The 20,299-nt window shown below is 41.4% G+C and overlaps 1 protein-coding gene across 1 annotated transcript in view; it reads left to right on the top strand.

Moving 5' to 3' along the window:
* LOC134574822 (oocyte zinc finger protein XlCOF7.1-like) overlaps positions 1-20,299 on the top strand; it is a 70,905-nt gene that overhangs the window by 13,205 nt on the left and 37,401 nt on the right. The window contains exon 3 of the mRNA XM_063433886.1: positions 3,177-5,955. Within this exon, the coding sequence (XP_063289956.1) occupies positions 3,177-5,955 (2,779 nt within the window). The remainder of the gene's footprint in view (positions 1-3,176; positions 5,956-20,299) is intronic.

The raw sequence follows: 20,299 nt of genomic DNA, 5'->3' as shown, positions 1-20,299 counted from the left end.
TCCATACCAATTACCAATATCAGAATGTCCATGCTTAAAGGAGAATGACTATTCATTGCATTGAAAAGATATATTGCACAAATTAAAACAACACATATTAGAAATACTTATTAAAAATGCTCAAACATATATTAAAGAGTGGAGTGTCTTTTCATGGAAGTGTCTCAAAATGTATTTTCTGTAGACCGGTATTGGCTTTGCGGTCATATGCAGAAGTACTAAATCTGCATTAAAAGGTGGAATTCCTTTTAGACAGTTCCACCAAATATGCATCACAGTACCCTCTCCTTTTTCTGACATCTCCAGCATGTAGACGAGACATTCGGGAATAAGTAATACCACATAGAAAGACGTTTGAAATTAATTTCCTGAAATTTTGAAGATATTGAGCTTTTTTTGTTATTATTTATTGCAATTTATATTTGAATAATACATACAAATGACATTAAGTAAGAAAATAACATTCATCAATCTAGTAATATTGAATTGAAAATGGACAATCGAAAAAGGGAACTGCTGGCCAACTGAAGACATTAGAGAAAAAAGGAGAACCTTTCTTTATAAGTAAGAAATATATTAAATATATTGCCTGAATATTTCTAAAGTATGTTTTTATATCTGTATACATTTCAAATTGACATGACTGGAAGAGATCTGGGCCAATTTAGGTCTATTAACTGAAGGCCAGTGTCTTCGCTGAGAACGCAAACATCATACTAAATAGAATTTTATTGAATGATCTAAGCAGGAATCTGGATTTATGGTTGCACTTCAGAAGTATGTAAAACAAAAAGATCCAATGATGTAGTATATCTCTATGTGAGGACAGAAATAATTGTGGAGTGCCACTTACATTAGGTGGAGCTTCACACCAGCTCTGAGATAATAGGCCTGGACGGAACAATCCCTGTCTGAGAATCTGTGAACTATATTCTTGGGTTTTATATTAGTTCTCACCCAGACATGAAGCACAGAGCAGAATACAGGAACAGTATATAGTGTAGTACTTAAGGCGACTAAGGATAATAAGTATATAATGTATGCACTCACATGCAGCAGAGACTTTAGTTGCACTAGTAAAGCAGCATACACTATCACCACTTTCTATTTCCAGTCAAGAGTAGTCAACAGTATCATGTGAAAACAGGACACAAAATATAGTGCCCTCCATAAATAAAATCATGCAGTGAAAAAAACAAAACATTACTTTAATTTTTGGGGGGCAATCTCTAGGTAATGCTCAATCCTTAATGCTTTAGTTGATAATATCCTCACTATGGCTTTAATTATGTTGTTCTATGCCATAGTGAGGATATTATCCACTAAAGCACTATGACTATAACTATGTCGTTCACAGATAAGAATGCATCCAGGAGCAAGGATAAAAAGGGAACTTTACTTATAACTATTAAAAACAATAAAAATGGTATAACTTAAAGACAGTAACACATTTCACCTCATTAAAAAGGGCTTTTAAAAAGTGTAGGTGCTCCTGGGAAGGCGGTAAGGTTAGTAACATTTCAAATCTGGCGCCAAAATGGCATCGTGTGGCTTTAATTTGTGACCTATGACATCATAGGTAAAATAAAAATATTTAAGACTATGTAAGGTTAGAACATAATTTGAAGTTAAACATATGTGTCTAATAGCAAAGAAAACTTGATTAACAAGTCTCTTTACTTTTGACAGTTGAAATAGAACCTCTTCCTCTGTAAACTCACATGTAACAAATGACTCATTTGTCCTTTTTCCTAACTGAGATCCCTTTTCTTCATTTTCATCTGTAAATACTGAACAAAAATATTAATTGAGGCAGTCAGCTAGACCTTTATCCTCTTCTTTTTTTTTTTAAATTCTTTTTTTTTTTTGTGGTGCATTTCAGTGAGTACATGCTCTTGTAATGCCACAACAGCAGTAACAAGAAGGGTGAATAACATAGTTTAAACAGACATATGGCATGGATAGTTACTGCACACATTTTTTAAAGGTAAGTAGCATAGTTACAGGCTTTCCAACGTGTCTATAATGTGTGTAAAGCATTTTCATTGTTAGTTATTAAGACAGATTGGTGAACATGCATGAATATGTTATATAACAGGCTTTCGACTACCAGACGTATAAACTAAGGTGACGCTTATAAGTGAGATACTACAGGTGTGCCGTCAGCCTCTTAAATAAGATTAGAGGGACACGTCCCGGCTATAGTAGGCAACCCTACAAGTACATAGCTAACAGGATATCAATTAAGGCGTCAACAGTAATATTGAAGACATCCATACAGTGCTCTGTCCTGTCAAGTTATTGCTGGTATTCAGAGCTTTGGGGACGGAACTATAGCTTATATCTAAAAGGTTAAAGCCACTGGGTGCGCAGAGATGTTAGTATCAATGATTACTGTGGGTAGGCAATCTAGGCATAGCAACAGTGTGTGTAAAAGAACTGTGGGACAATAATGTAGGAACAACAAGTTAGGAACCATGGAGATAAAATGGAGGGCACATTAAGCTTCATTCTCCGTGGGCTATGCGCTACAGCAGGTAAGGTTCATAAGTATCTCAGCCAATGCCCATAGAAGGGTAGTGCCACTTACACAATATTCATAATAACAAAAAATTTAGTTTAACACGTTTGCTATGCAAGGATAGGTTAGTACACTGCAAAATATATATATGTGGATCTGCAGTTCTTATCCTCCAGTACATATGGGGAGACACAATAAAAAACTTTATGGTGTAGTATGCACAAGAAGGAGGATAAGAACTGCAGATCCACATATATCCACAGACGGGGATTGTACCGTCCAATTGTGCGTGTGCACTTACATATACACTTTACCTAACATTAAATATTGCTGTTACATATTGCACTATTTGTGTATATTCTGTTTTTTTTTCAAGATACTTTGAAGTCAGAGATGTTAGCAGATATATAAGTATATATACCTCTGTCATTTGCACTGTATATTCACTTTATAGGGCACGGTTTATCACTCTGTCTACCTATATTTGTTCTCTGGTGAGATTTTTGGGAAGTCTCACAGATTCTCTTCTGCCCATTCCTTTTTTGCACTGTGTAGCGAGCGCTTATTTCCTGTTGTATCCATGACTAAATAGATGTTTCTTTTTCTCAAGCAATTTATTGTTAACTGACATATTGGGTTTGTGTTTATTTTCCAGCAAATGGCTTTTTGGGAAGAAGTATCCTGAAAGGATTTCACACACCTGCTGCTTCCTTAGTTGATGTAAACGAAGATAAAAGTAGTCTAAATATAAATAAAACACAGAAGAGAAGGAGAAACGCTGTAAACGTTGTGGGAGTTGATTCTGGCTCCTACGGAGAAGGATATCCACCTGTTATTTCTATACCCACAGAACAGACACAGACAAAGTGCACATCTTTTAAAATTAAGGAGGAAACCTTGTCTGAAGGCAATATCTCACATGTGGACATTTCTTCATGTACTGAATGCCCATTGACAGACTATGCATCTATTCAAGTTAAGGAGGAACCAAACTCATATGAAGAACACCATTTCACAGACATGGACTTTTATGCACCCACAAAATATTCATCTGTTCATATTAAGGAGGAACCAACTTCATGTGAAGAGCAAAATATGACAGATCCTAACATTCATATGCCCACCGAATATGCATCTGTTTGCATTAAGGAGGAGCCAGTCTCATATGAAATAAATAATAAAATGAACATTCATTCACTAACAGAACACAGACAGACAGGATATGCCTCTATTCATATTAAGAAAGAACAAGTCTCATGTGAAGAAGGAGATCTCACAGATATTGATGTTGATGCGTCCATACAACACAGAGATGCCCAGAATTTGTCTTTTCATATTAAAGAGGAACCATCCCTTTGTAAAGGTAGAAATCTCACAAACATTGAGATTTATACGCCTACTGAACATACACCAACGAAACACACATCTATTAAAATTAAGAAGGAACCCACCTTGTGTGAAGAAGAATATCTCACTGATTCAGGTATTTCTAAACCTACAGAATGTACACAGAGCGTATATGCATCTACTCATATCAAGGAGGAACCAGCTTCATGGGAAGAAGAACATCTTACAGACACTGACATTTATACAGCAACACACCATAGAGATGCCAAGTATATATCTATAAAAGTTAAGGAGGAACAAGATATATGTGAAGTCGAAAGAGTCAGACATGATCACAATTATACAGGTGCTGAACAAGCATGTGCTGTGTCTAACCATTGGAATAGTTTTAATCACATGTCAAATCGTATGCAACATCAGAGAATTCATACAGAAGAAAAGCCATTACCATGCTCTGTTTGTGGGAAATATTTGAACCTAAAGGATTCTCTTATTAAATGTCAGAAGATTGACACAGGAAACATATTGAAATGCTCTAAATGTGCCTCAAGTGGAGAAGAAAGTCTCAGAGACGGTGACATTCATAAACCGAAAGAAAATGCATTTACTATTAAGGAGGAACCAGTCTCAAGTGGAGAAGAAAATCTCATAGATACTAACATACCCACAGAATATACACAGAACGAATATAAAACTGTTAAAATTAAGGAGGAGCCAGCCTCCAGTGAAGAGGAAAATATTGCAGACACTGATATTTATACACCCAAAGAACATACACAGATAGAACATACATCTACTCATATTAAAGACGAACCAACAAGTAAAGAAGGCAATGTCACAGGCATTCAAATGTATACACCTACAGTTCATACACAGTCATTGGGGATCTGGATTATGGAAAATGGGATTTTGAAGACACAACTTAAACCTATAACAGTACTGATGTCCAATGAATTTAATTCAAAATATAGTAGAATCTATACATTTCAACAGAATACTCACACTACTAGTGTCTCAGAATCTGTTAACCCACCCGTGGTTCATGCACCAGTTAAACCATTTTCTTGCTCTCCAGTTAAACCATTTTCTTGCTCTCAGTGCGACAAGCACTTTCTAGATAAATCAAGTTTTCTTAAACATCAGAAGAGGCATACGCTTAAGAAACCATTTCCATGTTCTGAATGTGGGAAGTGTTTTACCCGTTCCTCAAACCTTGTTAAACATCAGAGGATTCACACAGGAGAGAAACCATTTTCTTGCGCTCAGTGTGGCAAGCGTTTTACAGATAAGTCAGGTTGTTGTAAACATGAGCAGATTCATGTTGAAAAGAAGCCATTTTCATGTTCAGAGTGTGGGAAAAGTTTTGTTTGTTCGTCATATCTTCTTAAACATCAAAAGATTCACACAGAAGAGAAAACATTTTATTGCTCAGAATGTGGGAAATTCTTTAGGCGTTCCTCTCAACTAGTTATGCATCAAAGAACTCACACGGGAGAGAAACCATATTCTTGTTCACAATGTGGAAAATCTTTTGCTGTCAAATCAAATCTTGTTTCACATCAAAAGATTCACACAGGAATTAAACCTTTCACATGCACAAAATGTGGAAAATGTTTTACTTGCAAGGCAAGTCTTGTTATACATCAGGATATCCACTCGGAAAGGAAAAGGTACCCCTGTCCACAATGTGGGAAATTTTTTGCTCAAAAGTCAGCTCTTTATACACATAAGAATGTTCACACCAGAGCTAAATCTTACCCCTGTCCTGAGTGTGGAAAATTATTTACTCAAAAATCAAGTATTAAATTACACCAGCGAATTCACACAGGAGAGAAGCCATTTGCATGCTCTGAATGTGGTAAATGTTTTAATAATCGACCAGATCTTCTTAAGCATGAGATGATCCACACAGGAAAGAACCCATTTCCATGTTCTGAGTGTGGGGTATGTTTTAATCATAAGTCAAGTCTTACTAAACATCGGAAAACCCATATGGGAAAGAAACTACAGGGGGTCAACAAAATAACAGAGGCACCACAAGAAAAAAATAGTTTAACAGCTAATCCTGAAGCTTTAAAGATCTCTTAGTACTGTGATATTCAGTTAGAAATACGTGCCTGCAATAAGAGGTCTTAACATTAACTTTAATTACAAGTTTCATTGGGGCAATTAATAGTTTCCCACAGTTGAGGCCCAAATTGCATTTCTTGCAAAATGCTACAGAATTACTTGTGTCAGAGAAACGTGTTTCAAATTTAACTGTATGCTCCACACATGGACAAACTGCATTGACAATGATTAACAGTATTCACAAATCTGATCTCTGACTGGGATTGAGGAACATTTCAAAGGACAGTTGTTAAGTGCCAGAAAAGTACAGCCTTACAAATCAATGCAGAAGTAACTCCTTCGTGACCCCAACTCAATGAGTTGTGAGCTTCACCAAGCTGAAGTTTGCTCCTGGGCTGCTATTTGGAAATGTTGACATCTAAGGCAAGCTTGCAGAGACGCATAACAAAATCTGAACTGCTTACATTCATTCTGGAAGGTATATATTATAGTCCAGTAAGGATCAGCGTTTATACCATCAGTGAATGTCCTGCTCGCTCCATACATCACTGATTTAACTTAATGGAACATTCCATTTTGGAATATGATCTTAAACTCCAGGTGGTCTATAGCCGTCATTGTTACTAAAAGGGTTGACAAAAGTCAAAAGATACTTCTAACCCACAATAACTGTTGCCAAGTGTTGAACATATCGACCATCAGTAATAGTGTAGGTCACCATCTCATGGGAGTCATTAAGTCTAATGTTTCTTACATGTGACAGATGAATAAGATGCTATATCACATTGCAAACTAACGTTCTAATAATGACAACGTCCTGTTTTGCAGAATGTCAATATCCATGTACTGGGTGTTAAATTAAATCAGGGTTTCATAACCACCAGGAACAAGTCAAATTACATTAATTGATCACCAGATGTAAATGTCTTTGAACCTGTGTGGGAAATTATGGTGCAAAGATTATGAAGTACATTTTCAATTTCTGTCACCCCTCAAAAAACTGGTGTTGTTTTTCTTTTCTTTTTATTTAAATGGTTTAAGCCAGCCAGTGATCACACTCTTCAAAGGCTTTTAATGTTATGCTGGCTCTAATACAAGGAGGCACTAAATTCGATTCTTGAAATTAATATATTGATGGGTATTTAAAGGAACACTCCTGGCTGTAATTGAGCACCTCTTTAATGCATTAATCTTAGAAAAGAGTGCATTTCACAAAATGTGGAAAAATAAAAATGATATAAATACTTTTTTTTATATTACTGCTTTTTTGGGGGAAGATGTACAAGTGGAGTTTTCTGACCAGAATTTCATCCAGCTTCTACTTTCGGAAGCTTGTTGATAACAATTCAGCATGAAATACTTGATCACCTACCTCGGCTGTCCCAGAATATCCTTACAAGACATTTCATTTTGTGATTGAAAACTGAAATACCAATTGTAAGTTCGTGCCTCCGTTCAGGAACACAAATGTGATTTATAATCAATGTCAGCATTTTAGTTTTCTATTCCTCACACCGTGCTCACAGTTACACTCATACAGCCCTGCGCTCTCATTCTCTGTCCTCCTGTTCTGGGAGGTCTGGAAAAATGACTGCTTTTTCAGTTTTCTTTCCAAAACTTTATATGAATTATGTATGTTTGTTGCACCATTATCTCATGTGAGGAGCGTCAGACCACCAGGGTTACTACTATGTGCTCATAGCTCTCAGACTGTCTGTGATTTATAACCATCACTGGAATTCCATTTGTTATCCATCATGATTACAAACGGAAATGCTTATTATAATTCCAAATCCCTCCATGCAAAGCCCTAATAAACAGTGCTTCCATAGTCTAGTACATAAAAGAATACCAGACTCTGGAAGGACTATGTAGTAGAGCAATGCAGGGAGACAAACATGAGATTGAGGACAGGATATATATATTTACATGTCCACCTGGGTGTCCTCTGCTTGTTGTGCTGGCTGCTTTTCTTCCAGCAGCTCAGTTCACTGACCAGTGCTGTCACTGTAAGGAAAAATGTATGTTAGAATTTGGGAGTGTGGCTAAGGAATATGGTTTATAGTGCATGTAACGGACCGTTTCAGCATAAAAGGGAAAAAATGCGTTTAGGCGATAATCCCCTTTTCCATAGACAGGCACAGCTACTGCAGAACATCAGAACTCACGAGCTGGATACGAAATAACACTCCGAACTGGAACAGCTGAACAAGAAAAGCATACAATCGGCTTACACTCTTGGCAGTCAGCTTACAATCCAATCCCCCCCAAGAACGAGACGACACTTCATTTTGAGGGTTAAGCAGGAACTCAAGACTGGGACACCCAGTCTGGCTTTTGTTACCAACAAGTACATACAGGACACTCCCAGGGGGAGGATGAAATTAACCAATCACATGGATGTACTTCCCACACATTTCCTCCCCTTAGATTAACACTTAACACAATTATACTGTACACCTTTTTCCCCAATTCCAGGATGTACCCCAAATACATATGCTACACCTCCAAAACAGGTATCCCCTGATAGCCCTTATTCAGGGGGACAACATATGCAAGAATCAGCCCATTCGGATAAATGGTTCAGGAGTTATGAGGTTCCAAAGATTTGACCGACCGCATGGGTAAAGTATCCGAAAACAGTTCCATGCATTTTGGCCCTGCGGTCGGTCACAAACAAGGGAATGAAAACAGACGAATTGCCTGTGTTATAGAGCCTGGAGAGGGTTTAAATGAATTCCCTTGTTTGTGGGGTTCTTTCTACCGAACGGCTGGTCATTCGGTAGTTTTTATACGAATTTCTGGAAGTATGGAGGTCTCAGCGGTGGTTGCCTAGTCAAGTGTCCGATTTTAGTTCCAGACACTCGACGGCAAAACACCGCTGTTCGGTAGTTTAAGATGGCCGCCGCCACGTGTTTGTTTCCCGAATGGCGGCCACCCAGAGGACAAAGAATACATTACACTGATTGCCAATTACCCGTTTGCAACATTGTTGCAAACGGTAATTGGAGGCACACTTAGTCCTGGGTGGTCTGGTTGTTCGGTAGTTTCCTCAATACAATGAATGGAGTGATTCTACCGAACAATCAGATGAATGCTGCATACATATCCCAGGTTAAACTGCATACAAAAATACATACATGACATTTAAAGTATTAAAGGCAGGATTACTGTACTACGTTCCACAGTCTTAAAGGTACAGTAGTCCCAAAAGTTCCAATATGTCCATCGCTGCTTTTAAAGGGCCAGCAGCAGCAATACAAATTATTACCTGCCCAAATATAGTCTTTAAAGTGCAATATGACCAGGGGCCATAGTCAGCGGGCAGGAGGCTAGCAGCCAGGCCTCTCCAGTTCACAGTGGCGAAGCTGGTTTCGCCACATTTCTCCCCTTGGCCAATTAGACTAACAGGGTACCTGACTTTCTGCCGGTCAGTGCCCTGGTTAGTCCAGCAACCCACCCACGAAACAGAAATAACAGAGCAGCCCACCCCCACTAACCGGTTACTACATCTGGGTGAGGAAGAATTTTGTCCAAGTTCTGGTGTTTCACCACTGCTGGGTGGGAGACGGGTAGGCTGCCTTGGTGGGTTGCTGAGGGGGCAGAGACCAGCGGTACTCTGTCCTGTTGCCAGCACTACCACGGGAGTAGTCTGGTGGGCGCCTGGTTGCTGGAGACTGGCTGTCTCCCCTTTAGGTGCACAGCTCGACTGCTGGAGGGGGAGACCGACTGTCTCCCCTTTGGATCCATCACACTGAGGCTGGGGAACAGGACCGACCGTCCCTATCCCTTGTGCTGTAAGTGCAGAGACTACGGTCCCATCTGCACAGTTGTGGGGCTTAACATCTCCCCTTGGTGGGTTAGGTTGCCGTGGGAGAGAGGGTGTAACAAGTTCCTCTCTCTGGATGGCAAACTGCCGCTGGGGAGAAAGGATGGCACCTTCTGCTCCCTGGGGTACACACTGCCGCTGGGGAGGAAGGACGACACCATCAGCTCCCTGGGGTACACACTGCCGCTGGGGAGGAAGGATTGCACCTTCTGCTCCCTGAGACACACCCTGCCGCTGGGGAGGGAGGACACGGCTCTCCTCTCCCTTTACTTCACACTGCCTTCCAGGCACATCACTTTGCTGCTGGGGGGCAGGAACAACAACCTCTGCCCCCTGTAACTCAGCCTGCCGCTGGGGAGGAAGGACGACACCTTCATCTCCCTGGGGTGTACGCTGCCACTGGGGAGGAAGGACGACACCTTCATCTCCCTGGGGTACACACTGCCGCTGGGGAGGGAGGACGCTGCTCTCCTCTCCCTTCACTTCACACTGCCCTCCCGGCACATCACTTTGCTGCTGGGGGGCAGGAACAACAACCTCTGCCCCCTGTAACTCAGCCTGCCGCTGGGGAGGATGGACGACACCATCAGCTCCCGGAGACACACACTGCCGCTGGGGAGGGAGGACGCTGCTCTCCTCTCCCTTTACTTCACACTGCCTTCCTGGCACATCACTTTTCTGCTGGGGGGCAGGAACAACAACCTCTGCCCCCTGTAACTCAGCCTGCCGCTGGGGAGGAAGGACGACACCTTCATCTCCCTGGGACACACACTGCCGCTGGGGAGGAAGGACGGCACCTTCAGCTCCCTGAGATACAATCTGCCGCTGGGGAGGAAGGACGACACCTTTAGCTCCCTGGGACTTACTCTGCCGCTGGGGAGGATGGACGACACCATCAGCTCCCTGGGTTACACACTGCCGCTGGGGATCTGGGCCGACTGCCCAGCATCCCTGTAGGGCCGGTAGAGAGACCTCGGTCCCATCTCCACCTGCCTGTTGTGGTTCCTCACAGGACCAATCTATGAGGACCCCTACTTCGGGTTCTTCCTGCCGCCTCGGGGGGGGGGCGGCTAACCTCCTCGGATGCAGCCTCTACTCTGCTGCTGTACCACTCTTCCTGCTCATCATACTCTTCGTCCATCTTTGAGTTTTGCTCAGCCATGACCTGGTTCCAGATCCCCTGGAATGTGTCCATGGATATATAACCCCCATACTGGGCCACTTGCTGCCTCACCTTGGCCATAAAATCATCTTCAGCGTCAGAGCCTTCCATACTTGTCTGCTCCAAGTCGCTGGATACCTCTGCTGCCAGGGGCGCTGCACGAATGCTAACGTTGCCCTCAATTTGTAACTCCAAGGAATTGGTGTTCTGTAGCTGTCCTTCTCGTTGTAGGAACGATCCCGCCGCTTGCCACCAATTGTAACGGACCGTTTCAGCATAAAAGGGAAAAAATGCGTTTAGGCGATAATCCCCTTTTCCATAGACAGGCACAGCTACTGCAGAACATCAGAACTCACGAGCTGGATACGAAATAACACTCCGAACTGGAACAGCTGAACAAGAAAAGCATACAATCGGCTTACACTCTTGGCAGTCAGCTTACAATCCAATCCCCCCCAAGAACGAGACGACACTTCATTTTGAGGGTTAAGCAGGAACTCAAGACTGGGACACCCAGTCTGGCTTTTATTACCAACAAGTACATACAGGACACTCCCAGGGGGAGGATGAAATTAACCAATCACATGGATGTACTTCCCACACATTTCCTCCCCTTAGATTAACACTTAACACAATTATACTGTACACCTTTTTCCCCAATTCCAGGATGTACCCCAAATACATATGCTACACCTCCAAAACAGGTATCCCCTGATAGCCCTTATTCAGGGGGACAACATATGCAAGAATCAGCCCATTCGGATAAATGGTTCAGGAGTTATGAGGTTCCAAAGATTTGACCGACCGCATGGGTAAAGTATCCGAAAACAGTTCCATGCATTTTGGCCCTGCGGTCGGTCACAAACAAGGGAATGAAAACAGACGAATTGCCTGTGTTATAGAGCCTGGAGAGGGTTTAAATGAATTCCCTTGTTTGTGGGGTTCTTTCTACCGAACGGCTGGTCATTCGGTAGTTTTTATACGAATTTCTGGAAGTATGGAGGTCTCAGCGGTGGTTGCCTAGTCAAGTGTCCGATTTTAGTTCCAGACACTCGACGGCAAAACACCGCTGTTCGGTAGTTTAAGATGGCCGCCGCCACGTGTTTGTTTCCCGAATGGCGGCCACCCAGAGGACAAAGAATACATTACACTGATTGCCAATTACCCGTTTGCAACATTGTTGCAAACGGTAATTGGAGGCACACTTAGTCCTGGGTGGTCTGGTTGTTCGGTAGTTTCCTCAATACAATGAATGGAGTGATTCTACCGAACAATCAGATGAATGCTGCATACATATCCCAGGTTAAACTGCATACAAAAATACATACATGACATTTAAAGTATTAAAGGCAGGATTACTGTACTACGTTCCACAGTCTTAAAGGTACAGTAGTCCCAAAAGTTCCAATATGTCCATCGCTGCTTTTAAAGGGCCAGCAGCAGCAATACAAATTATTACCTGCCCAAATATAGTCTTTAAAGTGCAATATGACCAGGGGCCATAGTCAGCGGGCAGGAGGCTAGCAGCCAGGCCTCTCCAGTTCACAGTGGCGAAGCTGGTTTCGCCACAGTGCACAAAACTGTAAAACATTTATATATGTTTTGTAAAAACTACATATTAGTGCATGCAAAAAAAATAGCATGATCTTCAGACCAAAAACAATGAAATGCATTCAACTTGTTTTGCTGCCCAGAGTGTCCACTCACTGTACACAGATTTTATTTTTACCTGTTTCTCACGTTGTATGTATCAGTGTAATGATTATGATGCAAAGAGAGACTGTTTCGTCAAAGTGTCTGGCAGGTCTCCTTAGCATAGCCTGTCCTCTCTTCATCCATTATGTTAATGCTGAATTACACTTCCGCATTACCAATATTAAATCTTGTAAAATTGCACAGCGGCAATAGGCTGCAAGCCCTGGGATAACATTTTGACAAAACCCTTGGGGACTGCGCTACAGTGAGCTGCAATGGTTATGGCCTCTAATGCCACATCAACCAGTAGAATTGTCGTCATAAGTTTATTTTTAATCCTTTTATTTTCTACCCTCTGTTAACAAACCATAAAATATATAAATTACCCGTATATACTCGAGTATAAGTCAACCCGAATATAAGCCGAGGCCCCTAATTTTACCCCCAAAAACTGGGAAAACTTATTGACTCGAGTATAAGACTAGGGTGGGAAATGCAGCAGCTACTGGTAAATTTCTAAATAAAATTATCCCGCCAAAATTATATTAATTGAATATTTATTTACAGTGTGTGTGTATATAATGAATGCAGTGTGTGATGCAGAGTGTATTTGTGTGTCTGATGCAGAGCCTTGGTGGGTTATTTTTTTTTAATTATTATTAGTATTAAAATATTATTTTTTTATATATATTATATTTTATTTCTATATTATTATTATTATTATTATTATATAATTATTTTAATTTTTTTTTATTTATTTATATTTTATTCGTCCCCCCCTCCTTGCTTGTTAGCTGGCCAGGGAGGGGGGCTCTCACTCCTTGGTGGTCCAGTGGATGGGCTGTAGGAGGGGGGCTGGCAGGAAGCTGTAACTTACCTTCACTGCAGCTCCTGTCAGCTCCCTTCTCTCTCCTCCGGTCGGCTCCCTCTGTAAGTCTCGCGGCCGCGCGGAGCGTTGCCACAGTAACCCGTGGCAACACTCTGACCCCGCGGCTCTCGCGAGACTTGCAGAGGGAGCCGACCGGAGGAGAGAGAAAGGAGCTGCAGGAAAGGTAAGTTACAACTCTCTGCCAGCCCCCAACAGGACCGCCGGGCTTGTAATGAGCGTGGCGGTCCTGTCTGTATTATGGCAATGTAAGTTGCCATAATACAGACACTCACTCGAGTATAAGACGAGTGGGGTTTTTCCAGCACAAAAAAATGTGCTGAAAAAGTCGTCTTATACTCGAGTATATATGGTACACTTATGTAGAAAGTGCAAATATGTGAAAGGACAGGAAAAGATGATTAAAACTTTTAAAATAAATAATATAACAAAGTGAAAATGTTTGTCTTCTTCCATAATCCGTGTGGACAGGTAGTTAATATAAACAAAAGAAAGAAAATTTGGATTCAGTTTTATCAAACAGCTTCTCTGTAATGGTCATTATTATAAAGCTGGTTACCAATAAACACAGGATTTGTAATTGAAAGGAAATGCAGATTTTCTAATGTAGTATTGTTCACAACAGTTAAAGGGACTCTCCAGGCAGGGAGGATAGACTGAAGGATGTGAGGGAGGATCCGTGCTGCCATTGGTTATCTGGTGTGAGTATGTTGTTCATGCTTGCATCAGATGTTAATTTTTTTCATTAGCTGGCAACTTAGTTCCTGGCTGGCTAATGACGCTGCCCGGAGGTGGATAGACCTCCAGCACCTAAGGGGTTAATCTCTGTATCTGCAACATATCAAAGCAAGATGCTGCACATATAGACTCCATGCACCATGACCACTTCAAAATAAAGTGGTCGTGGTGCTTGGAGTAAACCTTTGGGCAAAATATACCAAAGGGTACATGTTTTGGCTGCCCGGGCTATCTAGTAACAAAAAGATTATTCCGTGATTAGAAAGCTTGCCTTAGCATTTTGTAGACTTGATCTCAAGCATGTAAGTGAGGCCCAATAAGAGCGCTTCTAGCAGGCTGGTGGTAAGTCATAAGTTTTGTCCTATTTTTATCCCGCTTTACTTGTATGGGACTTTACATTAGGGATAGACCGATTATCGGTTCTGCCAATATGATGGCAAATATCGGTATCGGCCACTATTGTTACCGATAATGTAAGAGTTGGCGGTGGCCCAGTGCACGCAATCTACATCTCCTCTCTCCAAGTCTCGCAATTCACAAAGCCCTGGCCCTCAAAGCGTTGCCGCAAGTTGCCACTGCAACGAATCGTGGGACTTGGAGAGAGGATATGAAGTAGCATGTGTGCTGGGCTTTCTTCTACTGCGCATATTTTGGGCCAGGCTGCTCTGCTTGATTGTGTCCTCCTTGGCCCTCTCTTGCCAATTGTGTCCTTCTGGTCTGGGTGTAAAAGCCAGGTATTTAATTTTATTTACTCCAATAATCACAGACTCTCACACATATATATATATATATATACTTATACATGCCGTAATGCCTTGCAAAAGTCAAACTAAGCAGCAAATACATATACTATATTGTGGATTCAGGGTTGTGGAATGGATTTAGTCAAGTAAAATATAAAGGAGATTTTGTTGTTTAGCTGTGAGCTGAGGTGCAATTACAGGTGGGGTGATGCTGCTGGGAGACATACAAGTAAAATGAGGAGTAGTCTTCATTTGTGTCATGCATAGGAGAGGGGACACATGTTTTTCTGCATAATGGCCAATGGGTTAACAGCGGTTCCCAAACTGTGTGCCGGGGTGCCCTGGAGCGCAGCGACAGGCACACAGGGCTGCCACGGAATGTTTCCCTGGTGCTATGATTATAGCACCGGGAAACATTACTGCTGAACAGGGGCTTGGCCGGGTGCCGTGGTCCTTTAAGACGACGACTGGGCACCTGTAATGGTGGCCGGCTGGGAGGAAGTGACAGCCTGTTACTTTCTCCCAGCTTTGTGCAAGGATACAGCACGGGAGGGAGAGCAGCCCTCACTCTCACCAGGACTTCAAGCCACCCTCCTGGACACACAATGTAAGCTAACAGGAGGGTGGCTGGAGATATTCAAAATATCACGTGTGTGTGTGTGTCAGTGTGCATCTATGTGTGTGTATCAGGTTGTGCATCTGTGTGTGTGTGAGGTTGTGCATGTGTATATATGTGTGTGTGTGTGTCTGTGTGTGCGCACACATCTGTGTGTGTTTTTATGTCAGTGTGTGTATCTATAGCATGGTGTGTGCATGTATCAATGTTTGTGTGTGTCAAGGTGCGTGTTTGTGTATATGTCGGTGTATGCGTGTGCTAAGGTGTGTGTATGTGTCGGTGTGTATCTGTGTGTGTGTATGTGTTGGTGTCTATATTAATTTGTGTGTATGTATGTGGTAATGTATGTGCATACATCCAAGCAGTCATACACCAGCACAACATACAAACACACCACTTCACACAAATGTAAATTTGTTTAAAGTAAACACATTCAAACGCACCCCTGTAATCAAATGCAAATATTACATACAAACACACCCCTGTATTAAAACACTAAAACTATATACAAGCACTCTTACAAACACCAACACTGTACATTACACTATAGTGCCAGTAAATGCCGTAGCGCTGTACAGATATACAACCTAGAAATTTTGACTTGGAAAAAGATTAAAATATTAAGGGCACCTTGAACATTAAATGTTTGGGAACCACTGGGTTAAAGGGACACTATAGTCACCCAGACCACTTCAGCTCAATGAAGTGGTCTGGGTGCCAGGTCCCCCAGGTTTAAACCCTTCAGATGTAAACATAGCAGTTTCAGAGAAACTGCTATGTTTACATAGCAGGGTTAATCCAGCCTCTAGTGGCTGTCTTCCTGACAGGCGCTTCTGCGACGCTGGATGCGAAATTCGCATCCAGCATGCAGAACGTTCATAGGAAAGCATTGAGCATTGCTTTCCTATAGACTGTTTGAATGCGTGCGCAGCTCTTGCTGCGCATGCGCATTCGGCTCCACTCAGGAGCTGACGTCGGTGGGGTAGGAGAGGTCACCGGCGCCTTGAGTTTAAAAGAGGCGCAGCATATCATTACATCTCTTTTCAGATGATCTGGGACCCCTTTTGGTTTATTCACTCAGTGACACCTATCCATCGTAGGATTTTTGGACTCCCAACCTCCAGATGTTTGATAAAATATTCTACGTATGATTTGAGGTTTATTGTGTCTATTTGTTCCGGTATTCCTCTGATTCTTAGGTTATTTCTTCTTGACCTGTCTTCCAGGTCTATCAATTTGTTCTCCATGTCAATCATTTTGCTTTCTAGTGCCTTGCAAAACACAATTAAGTGAATTAGACCCCTTTCCCCTTTTTTTTTTCTTCCCCTTACCTTTGATTCTCCCCTTTTTTTATGTTTTCCTCTCCTATATCCTTTTCTGACTATTTCTGTTTTCTTTTTTCTTTACTTAGCAGAACCCATTGAAAGCACCACCAACGCTTGTTAATTGTAACTGAGCAATTAGATTTTTAGGCACTTAGCTTTTGAGGGAATGATCCAGGTCCAAGACCAGGTGTGTTGTCACAGCATTCCAACCGCAATCAGCTCGAAAGAGTCCTGCACTCACTGTGTTGCTCCTCACTACAATCGCTACTGCTCAGACCGCTATAGCTGGGTAGCCTGCTAGGCACTGCTCAGGCATGCACATTTACATAGCTCTCTGCTGCTTAAACCCACCTGTATAGCACCGCAAACTTTCCTCCTCACTCTCTCTCGGCTCCCTCGATCGCTCCCTCAGACGCTCTCCGCAAGGACGCAGCTACGTGCGCTACGTCATCGCTCCACCCCGCCTGAGAATTTTGAGGTTAAACTGCTTGAAAGCAGCGAACCCCATGCCAGTTACACCTACAATAAAAGTTAGCAGTCCGCTTTTTAACATCATATTCATCTGTTTGTTTCAATTGATTTAAACATTTGGAATGGTCGCTTTCAGATATCACACGAAGAGCTCTATGGCACTAAAGAGTAATACAATGCAAATGTCACATTTTAGGCTAAAAGACTTAATACAAAATGAGTAGCTATAGTCACAGAGCACTGTACTCACTATAACAAGTAGAAAGCATGCTGTAGTGGTTATGATGCTTGGAGTAACTAACGTTTTTTTCCAAAATTTCCTGTACATGTATTGCTTTGTACTTACCATTCGTATAAGTTTAATGCGGTAAACAATACACAGACTTGTTTCTTTTCACTTTTGGGGCTGGGAGCAATCTTCATTTTAGAAAGGTATTGAATTAATTCAGCTTTGGCGATTCTTGTAGTTTAGTAATTTGTTTAATGTTTCACTGTTGGGACACAGCACTGTACCTACACTATACCTTTTTTGTTTTTTCTTTTCTAATCACAATAGAGATTTAATCATTTAGGATTCACTATATGAATACCTAAAGAGAAAATGCTGAGTACAAATTGTTCCTATTTGGTAATACAGCATAAAGATAATGCAATAAAAAGGCAATACAAAAAATTACTATCAATGTTCCCAATCAAATCTCTGATTAGTGAGTCTACCCAAAGTGATAGATTTCACCAGGAAGGGCAGAGAAAAGCAGCCGTCTGCAAACAGGAGTGCAGCCAATTTCTTACTTAGACATGTTTGATTTTTTAAAATTAATATATACTATAAAAACTGTGCTATCATTTCACGTGCCGTACCTTTTTTTTTTTTATATGTTTGTTATGTGCCTATCTATGCTGTTGTGACATCACAGGCCTTTTTGTACTTCTTGCACAGCAAAAAAAAATAAAAAATATGCAGGGAACAGTGACCATCGCTTTACCATTTCCTACACTGCTTCTCACAGCACGAACTCTTGATTCTTATAAAGATTATTTTTTTCGCCCTGATTGGTCCTCAACACACTTTAAAACAGAGAAGAAAGAAAGAAAAAAAAAAGTATTTCTACTCCTAACTTAAAAATAAATGTATTACATTCATATTAATGTACAAAAAACAGGGATTCACAGCGGGTTCATATTGGAAACATAGTCTCCCTTTAAGGTATAACATTTCCTCAGTCTTTTCAGGAACACTGCTAGCACAATAACCATTACAACCTGCTATACTTGTGTGTCAGGACTGTGCTGATACCCTCCCAGAGTCATTTGCCAACTAACATTGTTGTAGAACAGTTGACAACTTACGTGGGTACCACTGGACACCCAGCAGTGAACAGCCTGCTTTCACTATGCTGTGTGGGCTGCCCTCATTAGCTGAGAGCATGAACTGAGCGCTCTTTAGCATTGAACACAGTTCTATAGCGCCCTGCTTAGCTCAGTGAACACATCAAGCAGGCAAATCAGGATCTGGCACAAGTACCAGTGTTATGGTACTTTTTAGCAGTAAACCAAAATGTTTAAATGTCTATCTGTTCCTGTCCAAATTAATCAAATTGAATTGCGTATATACGCTGAAGTAATTAAGTCTGACACACAAGGTTCAGGTTAAAATAACCGAGAAAATTTATTGGCAAGTGATTAAAAAGCGGGCGCGCAGGCCCTTTTAAGAGGCATTTTACGTCATCATTGATTATTAGAATATCAGCAAATAAACATCATTAATTGGATTAATTGTTAAGTGTCGGGATTAGTGTCCTCCTATCAATATTATTAATTGGCTTAAAAACTAAGTGGTTAGTCCCGTGCCCACCCACCAAGAGGTGGGATTGTTCTGGACACGGGTGGGGACAAGGGGGTCTTGAGCGTCATTTTACACAGTCGGTGATCTCAGGCCTCGTGGCCAGGTGCAAGGTCTCTTATGAATAGAACATTTCATTACTACTGTGTTCTCATGGCCTTCAAATTATACTATGTTGCAAGTTTAAGGAAAAGTCAGCAATTCCTGTGTTAATCATGTCTTTGTTAGAACATACAGTCTTTGTCTTATTGTATTAGATGTGCTGGGAAATTCTGTCAAGTAAGGTAGTTTTAAAATGAACAAGTTAGGTTATGAGGACAAAATGGAGGAATGAAGAAGTCAGGTTAGGAGGACAAAATGGAGGATTCACAATATGAGGTTAAAATGGAGTTAGTGCAATAATTGAATATAAGTACAATAAGGATTTTTTAATAATCCCACATCAGTCCCCCCTATGAAATGTTAGATTCTAAGAGATAAAACTTTATTAAGTTAGTACCAGGAAGACGTGTTAACCCAAAGGCACAGAAACCCCGTGGCCGCTAGCTAGGTGTTAATGCAAAGTGCAAGACTGTCCCTAGATCTGACCCTGATAGGCTAACTCATCCGTCAGTATGGCTCTCGAACACTTCACACCCATGGGTGTCCCATGGCAGCTAACCCACCACTTCTCCACACGGGGCCTTTACCATTCACTGACAGATGCTGTCCCTAAGCTGGTCCCTTCCTAGAATTCCTGCACTTTATCAACAAAAGGGATTGTTTGCAGCGGCAGACAGGGTGAGTTGATGTCTTGGAAATCTTGGTCATCAACTTCGAGATGGGTGAAAGTGGGTGCCGCTTGGTCAACAGTCTTCATGAGGGATTTTTTCAGACATGGGAGGATACAACAAAAGAGAAGAGCAAAGATAAAAAGAAAAATTAGTATAGCCATACCAATATGCATTAAAGCCTTTTGCCATCCTGTCATCCAACCAAACCATCTTTCCCAGGGATCTTTTATCCCAGAATTCCTTTTTAACTCTTCAGACAGGTCATTTAATTTCTCTATGG

The sequence above is a fragment of the Pelobates fuscus genome, chromosome 10 (genome assembly GCF_036172605.1).
Source record: "Pelobates fuscus isolate aPelFus1 chromosome 10, aPelFus1.pri, whole genome shotgun sequence".
Classification (NCBI taxonomy): domain Eukaryota; kingdom Metazoa; phylum Chordata; class Amphibia; order Anura; family Pelobatidae; genus Pelobates; species Pelobates fuscus.
The sequence above is the reverse complement of the archived record's forward strand: the minus strand, read 5'-3'. Positions and strand labels throughout refer to the sequence as shown.